Source organism: Pyxicephalus adspersus, chromosome 9, assembly GCF_032062135.1.
Source record: "Pyxicephalus adspersus chromosome 9, UCB_Pads_2.0, whole genome shotgun sequence".
In the NCBI taxonomy this organism is placed as follows: Eukaryota; Metazoa; Chordata; class Amphibia; order Anura; family Pyxicephalidae; genus Pyxicephalus; species Pyxicephalus adspersus.
This window is the reverse complement of record NC_092866.1, coordinates 59,918,225-59,928,807: the sequence shown is the minus strand read 5'-3', so window position 1 is coordinate 59,928,807 and position 10,583 is coordinate 59,918,225. Positions and strand designations below refer to the sequence as shown.

The following is a 10,583-nucleotide window of genomic DNA, read 5'->3' as shown; positions in this document are numbered from 1 at the left end:
GCATCCAGCACATGCCCAAAGAGCTTGGGTGGCACCGTGCAGTGCGAGATTGGGTGATGTAGGAAAAAGAACCCAGAGGAAGATAAAGAAGATGCGGCACTTGGGGTCCAGCCCGCGCTGAAATGGAAGAGGAAGGCAGGACCAACTAGACTAGAATTATGGAGGGATTACCAGCTTTCCACCTTTAAAGGTAAGTGGGTTTTTTTTTTTAATGATAGCTACACTTAATGGGATCAGCCGCAAAAATGAAGAATGGTAAAAACAGATTTTAAAAAATTGCAAATGTTTATGGTACAAAATGCTTTGGAATAAAATGCCATCCAATTAGAGTTTAGATGTTCATTAAACCCAATCCTGTATATTAATACTGTTTCATTTTTTCCATAGATTTTTCTTTTGTATAAAAAATAAATAAAAGGCTCGCTATTTATTCGACCATTCTGTCTTTATTCCAGTTGTTCAATTGCGGAATGTTTCTCAAGACACAAGACAACCAGTCTGAAAATATATGCATTTGAAGACATGATAGAACAAAATATATATCAACTGACCACCCCTCCAGCAATGTCATATTTTGAAATGAATGAATATAATCCTAACACATAATATTAGTGTGCAGTATATTATGCTGTTGGTTATTTAAATGTTTTTTTCCAAACCCAACAAAAATAAATAGATCCAGTGCCAGTTTAAAAAAAAAATATAACTTAACGAACTGCGATACATTAGACTGGCTACATGGAATGGGTGGTCAAACAATATTTTCTATTACTATTTATATTTATTGAATCTTTCAGCATAATGCAGAATAAAGTGCTACAGTCATGCTGTACAAGTTAAGGGGTCGGGTTGTGAGGCAAGACAGGGTTAGGTACAGAAGACAAGCCAAAAAAGAGGTAGAGAGGTTCGGCAGGCCAAGAAATGGTTTGGGGGGGATTCGGCAAACTGGAGAGGACCAAAGATCAAAGGTAAAACATATAAGGAACAATTTGAAGTAAGTAATTATAGTAATGTATGGTATTTTAAAACCTATAATTTGAAATGATATATGTAGATAGGGTGAGCCATGTTTGGTTTTAACGCAAACCGGCTCTTTCTCCTGTGCTGCACAATGATTGTGCTTTTCTGCTCTTTCTCAAATCGCTAGAAACAATGCACTCCCTATGTGACCTTATCTTAATGTATGTCAACAGCTGCTGGGAAGTTATTGTACTGAGCCAGTGAGCGCCCCCTCCAGTGGGGGTAATATTTAAATTTAAATATGTAATGCAAGAATAAGCTTGTACAAATATAAAGAGCATAGCAAAAAGGTAAACTTTGTAATAATAATAATAATAATAATAATAATAATAATAAATATGTGCTCACTATAAATACTCTATACTTCCTCTTGAAGAAAACCAGGGGTCAAGTTAAAGGTCACCCCCCACAATCTAGTTTTTTAGTATTGCACGGATGCTGAGAAATCAATTGGAAATTGAAATCTTCCAGGGAATCCATTGGTGAGATATTTCCAGTTTGGCCTAATTGCAGTAAACATTTGAGGAAAGCAGTGGTCCCCAACCAACCAGTTTTGTGCAACAAAATGTTTTCCATGAACTGGAAAAAGCCAATAACGCAAGTCAGTTTACATGATTAGCTAAACAAAAATACTGGACATAGATTCGTTCTCTGAAGACTATTGCAGGCAACAAGAACAGCTATGGCCTGGTTTGGCACAGTCCATGGCCTGGTGGTTGGGGGTCCCTGAATTAGAATTAATTTGGAATTCAACTTGAGAACCATCACATCATTTATATAGCTTTGTAAAATCTTCCACAGATAATCTCACCAACGGAAATGGAAAGAAACAAACAGGCAATTCTACTCCATGGCTCCCATCCAAACCCGGAATATCAGTTTTTGGAGGTTCTGATCTTTAAGCCTTTCACACAAAGTAGGAATGTAAATGAGGATTGAGGTAAGCAAGTACATTGGCTTCGGAAAAGCATGCAGACCAAGTCATATCATAGGGGAAATGGCAGGAATGACAGTATAGGGGTTATGAAAAATAAGCAGGCCAAGGAGTAGTTGAAGGAGATAACCGCAGTCCAGGTTAAAGATTTAGTAGACAACGCACAGAATTTTTTACATGAGTTTTTATGTTACACGTCTACAAAGAAAGAAATAGAACCAAAAGGGTAAATCAAAATGGCAAGAAAGGAGAATAAAGAGAGAGATCAAGGAAAGCAGGTAGAGATACAACCCCTGAGGAGAAGATAGATCGGCAGGTCCTAGTAAGGACTCGGAGAGTGACATTCTGGAGAGAATTTATAGGAACGGCCAGTTGGGAACAGGTAAAGACACCCGGCAAGGACATCGGTTAGAGGCAGACCAGGAAAAATGATTAGATAGCCAAGCCAAAGGGAGAGGGAAGAGGGAATACAGATGCAGACCATGGGGGACAGGCAGGCCAAAAAGATGGTTTAGAGGTGCAGGGGAGATATTAGAGAAGGAATGGAAAGCCGAAGAAAGCAAAGGAAAACCAAAGAAAGGCCAAGCAGGTGAGTTAAACAGCCAGGTCAAAGAAAAGAGTAAAATAAGCAAGATGAGGAGATAGGTCAGCCAGGCAGGAGCAAGTTCTAGAGGTGGGTAAGTAGAGCAGAGGAGGGGAAATGGGCGATGCAAAGAGAGGCATTAGAAAGGCAAGCCAAGGAAAGGTGCAAAATAGGTAAGCCAAGGAGATAGGCCAGACAGGAGGGATAATTAGAGGGAGCAAACCCTGGAAAGAACTTGGAAAGAAAGAGGCCTTGAAGAGAGTTAGAAGAGCAACTTCTAGAGACAAAAGACAGAGCCAAGGAAGGGTGATAGAGACTTAGACTTAGAATGCAAAGAGAGACGTTAGAAAGGCAGGCCAAGGAAAATAGTAAAATAGGCAAGCCAAGGAGGGGTGGCACACGGTAATGAAATAGTGAAGAAGGCCAAGAATAGTTGAAAGGCAGATTATGTTAAGGAGTTTAGGAGGAGGGTAAAGAATAGGATTTAATGAGGCAGGCCAAGGAGGGATCAGCAACTAGTCCAAAACAGATTTTAGAGAAAGAAGACATTCCAGAACAAGATTTAGAAAAAAAGGTCAGTCATGAAAACAGATAAGGAGGATTGACAGGCTATGAAACAGTTGTGTGAGATTTGACAGTCCAGTAACTAAATAGAAAGAATAACCAGACAGAAAATCCTCCTTGCATAGACAAAATAAAGAAACAATAGTATGAAACATCAAAACATAGATAGACACATTTTTGAAATGTCACAGACCATGGTTTATCTACCCCCGTTTTTTCAGCTAATGTTGTGCCACTTAAACCCTATTTATTTGTGCTATATGATTATTTAAAATCCTGTACTGAAAGACAACAGGATACCGGGGGCAGAATAAAAGTACAGTTTCAGTGAGAGGTATTTAGTGGTTTATGCCATGTGTATGTTCCATCTGAGCGCATTGGGCAGTGTATAAAAATGGTTTGACTGCAAAATTCAGGATGATATAAACAGCATAGAACTTCTCCACCATCATTTTATTGGCTCAAAGGATAAATGGACCCAAAGCATAAAGCACAGTTTCTTATCATATAGAATGAAATACCTGAATGCTGTGACAAATTTTGTGTTCCTATGCTGTCCAGATGAAACCGAAAACTGGAAAGCACCAGGCCAAATCATGAAGGGATCTGATATTTCTTTGTTGAGCCCGACATTACCGAGAGATTGGTGGTCCCTTGATTTGAAAGCAAGGGGTGCCCTGACTGCTGAAAGTATGGCACTTCACCCAACTTATCCACACCCCCTTTAAGACAACCTACTTTTTGTAATAAGAAAAATAAAAGGATTGTAAAGGGTTCATTTCTGTCTGGGGTGGGAAAGTTTATGGCACCTTAAGGTATGTGGGTTGGTGGGATCACTGACCTCCTCCAGCCTGAGCAGTCATCAAGGACATCCCCACCCACCCTCCCTGATTTATTATTGTTGCAGCTTTATTGGTGTTTACTTTTGCGCCAGCTATAAATAGTACTGTGAGAGTTGGTTAGTGTGACACCTGTCTGGTGTTTAGCCATTAATAAGATTCTATAAGAATATTGGTTGCTCATGGTGGATCTGTCTGTTGAATATGTTGGTTATTAATTATGCTGCTCACTTCTAATAAAATTGTACACCTGGCCTTCCAATCCAAATTGAATGGTGTATTACCTGGGCTCAAACGATTGGATAAATCTGTTATGTTATGTTAAAATAACTGGACGGAAGTTATATCTAGGCCATTACTGTTCCCTGTAATTACCCTGCTATGCAATACAAGTCCTTTCTCTGCTTTTGCCAAAAATGTAACGGCAGAAAGAAGGTTGACACGTTGTTCCTGTGCACATAATAAAAGTCTTTCATTGAACAGAGCCATGCTTTTGAATGTCATGCTTCTTGTTGATGTTTTTTCTTCCACACATGTGAGTTAAGAAGTTCTTGGACAACGTGCTCCCCGAATGTCCCGAACTTAAATGTCCTCTGTGGTTTCCCTGCAGATGTTCATTGGCCAGGGGATGAATGGATGATGCTGGCCTGTTCATGGGTCCCGTAATAATTTTACTTAAACACAAAGTTGATGAAGAGTTGACAAGCGATAAAAAGGCAAAGTAGCAGCCAGTTTCGGGACGTCAGTAGCGAGGAACTGGAAGGCGAGCAGTTGACAAGTGAGCCATGATTTGTCAAAGTGTTGAGGTTTCTGGAAAAAAGTTGAAAAAAAGATTCAGAATTGGCAAGCATGGAAGCAATGGGCATGATTTTACCATACAAAACATCCTAGATCTGTCACATCCTGGTGTCTTCCTTGAGGACTACATTAATATTCTGGGTTCTTCTAGCCAAGCAGGTAAGAAAATCATTATATAAAAGGACTGCAATGACAGTGATCTCTAGCAGTTTCTAACTATTTTCTGCCCTATTACTCCAGTCAAAACCTATAGAACATTCCTAGTCTCTAAGCATCTCTCGTAATATGTTTACAGACTTTGATCATCTTCTGTATTCTTCTGGTCCCACATCTATTGCGTTGACCACTACTGAAGGTCTATGACAGTGTTCCTCGACCAGAGTTCCTCCAGAGGTTGCTAAGGCTTCTTTGACCAATGAGCAATTTGTGCCTAAGGTCAGTTTAAGTGACACCAATGATCTTTTTGGCTATCTGTAAGGGTGACATTCTTCCCACTGGCCAGCAGTGTTAGAGGTATTCTTCCCCATGATCACCATGCTGATATACTGTGAGCTGTAGATATAGTATTTATAGAAGGGGGTCCCTGAAGACCTAAAAGTCTAACATTATAAAACAATGTGTGTCTTGTCTGATATTGGAGGAGGAAGTAGCGTTGAATCAATAGAATATATATGTGTGCTGTCAGCTGGAAGAAGCAGTAATGAATCTTTTTTATAGGATGACAGTATGTGCTTTATCAGATTGTGGAGGAGGAAGAAAATTTTATATGCTGGTAGTAAATATGTAAGCAATACTAGTTCTATAAGCTGTATATAAAAGATGTGTGCTTTGTTAAATTGCCATGAAGGAAGCAGCACAGGGGCAGTTTTCTTTTTTTACCTGTGTATATCCTGTTGGGATTTCTGTAATGACAAAACTGCAGCTTGAATTTCTTTCAATTCATTTTTTTCTTTTCCACATTGTGAACACGGCCCTGGAAAACCTTTCATACAGGAAACAACAAAGAGTTAATAAAATGTACTGAAGTTATAATAAAAAGATAGCAACACAAATCTCATACAATTATGGATGTAAAATATAATTATATATATATATATGTGCCTGGATTTTAGACCTCAGGATTACAATCTACTGTAAAATAATATAGGCTGACCGAAGCCAATGTTTTAGAATGACATTGCCAATGGGCCTAATGAGAATGTTTTTTGACATCTTTGGAGAGGGTTTATTAAAGCTCTTCAAGACTGGAGAAAATAGATTATCATAGATCACCCAGGTTCACCCATTCATACCTTCTCCAGTCTTTGGGAGCTTTAATAAATCAGGCCTGATGTAAAAACAGGGTACTAAGGACACGGCAGCCTAAATTTACAATGTAATTAGGCAAAGCCTAATAATAAAGGTCTACTGCTGGCGTTGGGGGGCTGAAGGAGCTATGGGGTTTCTCCTGGTTGGGAGAACCTGGAGCCTAGAGCCCATTAGTCTGACCTGACTGGTAGACTTACATAAACGATTGATAAATGTGAGCTAAAAAAATATTGTTATCACATTTAGGGTACGCAATATCTTCAGATTTAAGGCACATCGATGGGCACGTGTTGTACCCCACCCTACACAAATTTACACCTGGGAGGTCCGGAAAGATCTTTGTTGATATCTATGTACTTGTCTATGTACCTATGCAACATTCTGACATGACATAAAAATCCTTAAACGTTTCAATGATGTTGACAAGTGCAGAATGCTTTTTCTGGATGTTAAGGGAAATTTGCAACCTAATTTTTCACTAGCTAATACATTATACAGAAAACCAACTGCAGCATAAGTCAGCTGTGAGTCGCAAAATATTGTTTTATCCCACTAGTAAAGCAAAACTATACTAGTTGGTGGGTTGTGAGCTTTTGCCCCAATTGGCAAGTATGCACAACATACTTGAAAATTATGGCATAGACTTACCTGTATGCTGCCACCCTGCAGTAATACTGGCCCAATACCTTATCATCTCTGCATCCTATGCAGGTGTTATCTTTGCTGCCAACTCCACTGCAAACCTCAGAGTGATGGTGCAGGATACATTATCTCTGGTGGCTGCTGGTGCCGCACACACAACTGAGCTCTACACTATACTGCGCATGCATTGTGCGGTGCAGTGCTAAAACAAAAAATCATTGGAACCATGGCACTACATGTCTCTCTTGTCAATTTTGTTTCTTTAAGATTAATTCTGCTTTAAGGAATAATTTGAGGATAAGTAAATCATATCCAGATATTGTATGTGTATGCTTAGGTATGCAGCAAACTATACAAAAACAATAGGACTTTAAGTGCAATCATCACTACAATTTTATCAAAAGCAATTTCCTTTTTCAGCATTTCTTTTAAAAAGATTGTATGGATCAATGCATCTTAAAATTCCCAATAGTTTTGTAAAGTTTTGCTATGATATGTGGTGCATATCTACTCCATCCAGATAAGTCTCTTTTTCTTTAATTCTTAGGGATGATACACATGCACAAATCTGGCCAATTTTGTGTTAAACCAAGCAATCCAAACCAAGAGCAAGTGCTCTGCTTTCTCTTTGTACTTCTATGTGTTGTATTGCAAATGAGGAACAGAAAGCCAGAGTGTTAAAGGATTTGCTATATGGCCGGTACATAAGTATTATAAATGGTACTGGGGTATATATTGGGTGATTATGGTGAAGTGCACCTACTGGATGGTAAACCAGCCAATATAAGCGTGTCCAACCTTGCAAATGATTCTGCAGAATTACCGGCACTGACATATGTTGTCACTCTCCCCATTCTGTGTAGCCATTTGACCAGTGGATAAGTGATGAGCGGAAGCACTAATTTACTTATTTTTTGCAGCAAAAGTTATGCAAGTATACCGATGTATTTTTTTTGTGTAGAATACTTATTTGCATTATTCATAAAGCCCTGAAATGATTCTGCTGCCTTTTATAGAGAACACTGAAGGATCATCACATGATACAGAAAGGAATGGGTAGTATGCTACCTTCATCATCAGAAGATTCGTGCCCCGGCTCTGGGGTGGAACAGCTGCTCTCAGTGGTCTGGCTGCTGATGGACGGCTGCTCGCTGGCCTTACGACGTCGGCCCTCCTGATTACCCCTCTAGTAAAAATGGTCAAATAAACAAGTTGTGTTAATGTGTTCCCATTAGGTACCCTTTTCCAGGCAAATCTTGAAAACTCTATTAACACATTGAGGTGTGTTATGCTATAAAACGAATGGACAACTAAGGCACTGAGCACCGGAAAGGTGAAAAGGTGTCCTTGGAGGTTGAGTGAGGAAAGAGGTCAGTGGACTTTTATTTTGGGGAGGGGATGGCCTTGCTAACAAACATGTCTCCAGGGAGAGTTGTAGGAACATGATGGATTTAAGAGGTTAGTAGCCATGATGAAGAAGGTGCAGTCCTTCGTAATGTGCTGGCTTTGTAGATTCCATCCGACTTTATGAATACTTGGGGACACATTTATATTTATGCATATTTATTGTCATGTCCTATTCTTACCTTTTTTGTTTCTTAGATATAACAAAGTAGCTCCTAGAACACATAGGCTGTTTGCAGGTCCTCTTTAAATAAGCATAGGAATTAATATACCAATATAATGTGTATATAAATCAAAGGCAAACAAGCCTTGTTACCTTGTGCACCAGGGCAGTGCGGGGTGCCATCATGCTGGTAAGATTCCTCTTCACAGTCTGCAACATTCCATCTTTCTCATACTGTGCAATGTCAGTTAGTGGGTGCCAGGAACGCAAGCTGCAAGAATAATAGAAATAAGATGGATTTATAACTGTGTGAAGTTCTTTTTTATGATCTTGTATCTTACTGGAAATTAAAAATATGCACTGAAAATACTAACTTCCTGTGTATCAGCTTGGGTCCCTAATTTCTAGTCGACTGTGCTGGTGGTGTACTAGTGACGAGGGAAGGATCAATGCTATTCCCCCTTTAAAGGGAATTTGTCACTTTACTAATTTTGGATAAACAGGCTGGATAAATGTTGCAGGTTTATCCGAGGTTATGTCCTTCTCCGCTTTGCTCTGGAGATTGGCCAGGCTTTAGTATGGCATTCTTGGACAAAAGAAGGGAACAGGGGAAAGGTCACATGTTCCCCCAAAACGGAAATTATGGAGATACTGAGGGCTACAAAAAACTGTGTGTACCCATAGGAAGGGATCATTTCAGACCCATCACTTGGGATCTTCAAGCCCATCATCGTCCCTATCCACTTGGATGCGGTTGAGTGAATGTGCGCAGTTAGAAACCATTTTTTGCACTCAACTGCAGCAGATGGTGTCACTGTTCCCAAAACACACAAGTCATTTTTACCAGCTCAGTTGTTTTAAAATCTGCACCACATCTGCAGTCACATGCAATCTGATTTCGTGCAGTGCAGTTTGCTGTGAGTCCAGGAGCAGCAAACTGCAGTTTCCCACCAAGAAAAGAACCTAAAACCATGAATTGGTTTTTCCAGGAGAACCTGTCATTCACCCTGCCTTGCCCTGCAACTGTAGATGTATAGGCATGAGTTCAGGGCACCTAATCTAGAACTCCAATGGAGCCCAGAAATGTACCCCCTTCTCCCCACCTCCCCATTTAATACCAGTAGATTGTGACCGTGATTCCAGAAGGCAAGTGTTAGAAACAGGAGTGATGCCAGGGCCTATTAATCTGCTACAATTACTATGATGATTCTCTGAAAATTAATTATGCAATTGATTACTGTATATGAGAACCCGCACAAGGACTGGAATTTGCATGGGGGAGGGAGGGTATGTATGCACCTTATTTGTTGCCCTCAAAGCAAAAAAAATAAAATGTTTTCCATCTACAACTTCTCTCCTCCTCTGCTTTATACAGCTTTTTATTTTAGAAAATAAATGCCTTCTACTTTTTCTACCACCTGCAATATTTTATATATAGATCACACCCACGCATGGCCTGAATCACTGCTCAGTCTCTTTTAAAGGAAAAAGCTGCTTCTCTTTTATTTACCAACCTTTCCAAAATAATTTTCCAAGCTCCTAAGCTCCCCCAGTTCGCTCTGCACTCAGATTCCTGGATATGCTTCGCTATATTCTGAGATATTTATATTGTCTTATTAGGTCAATAATATTATTTGTGATGTGACTGAATCTAATTTGGCATCAGGTTTTTGGAATCCCTAAACCGTAAATTTGGAGACGCAGAAGAAGCACAGAACAGTCATTCTGCAGGGCTCATGTGCCAAAAGGAGACATGTTAATAGCGGGGCAAGAAGTGACGTTGGAATGGGTATATCAATCTGCCACTTCTTATTAATAGTCGATCACAAGAACACAAGTGGGATAAAACCTGCAAGTGTTATTCAATGGCAATGCACTTCAATCAATAATCAGAGGCAAGTGGTGCAGATGGGTGAGGAGCCGCAAAGGTTCTACCAAACACCAAAAACAAAAGCAGATCAGACAAGTGAGGCTTTAATTTACATTTTACGAAATTACCTTTTCTATATTTTTATATTAAATCAATCATTTGTATAACTTGGCAAAGACTAAAACCAAAGAAGAATCAAATAACCTCCCAACATAACAGATCAAATTTCTGTTAGCTGATTCTTTTTTCAATGGAAAGAAAATTGTATCCACTATTGTAGCCATTTCACTCCCTCTAAACACCTACTCTTCATATTTGTATCTCCATTCTTTATGGATGTCATCATATATGAACAGCTGGGGGGTCCAATCCTCGCATTTATCTTTTCTCTCCTTTGCCGCCTTTCTTTGTGCATCCTCCAGAATGTACTTCTCATCCGTCGCCTGGTTTTGATTTCC

At 39.6% G+C, this 10,583-nt stretch overlaps 1 protein-coding gene and 1 long non-coding RNA gene across 2 annotated transcripts in view; one reads left to right on the top strand and one right to left on the bottom strand.

Moving 5' to 3' along the window:
• The first annotated feature begins 1,335 nt into the window (after positions 1–1,335).
• Positions 1,336–9,440, top strand: LOC140338118 (uncharacterized). The gene is made up of 3 exons (XR_011922184.1): positions 1,336–1,960; positions 4,551–4,897; positions 7,705–9,440. It is a non-coding gene; the product is annotated as an uncharacterized lncRNA (long non-coding RNA).
• Positions 3,993–10,583, bottom strand: part of OSBPL5 (oxysterol binding protein like 5) — a gene marked incomplete in the record, with an annotated part of 79,090 nt that continues 72,499 nt past the window's right edge. Inside the window, 5 exon segments of the mRNA XM_072422173.1 lie at positions 3,993–4,750; positions 5,618–5,720; positions 7,757–7,874; positions 8,409–8,526; positions 10,432–10,583. Of these exon segments, the coding sequence (XP_072278274.1) occupies positions 4,612–4,750; positions 5,618–5,720; positions 7,757–7,874; positions 8,409–8,526; positions 10,432–10,583 (630 nt within the window).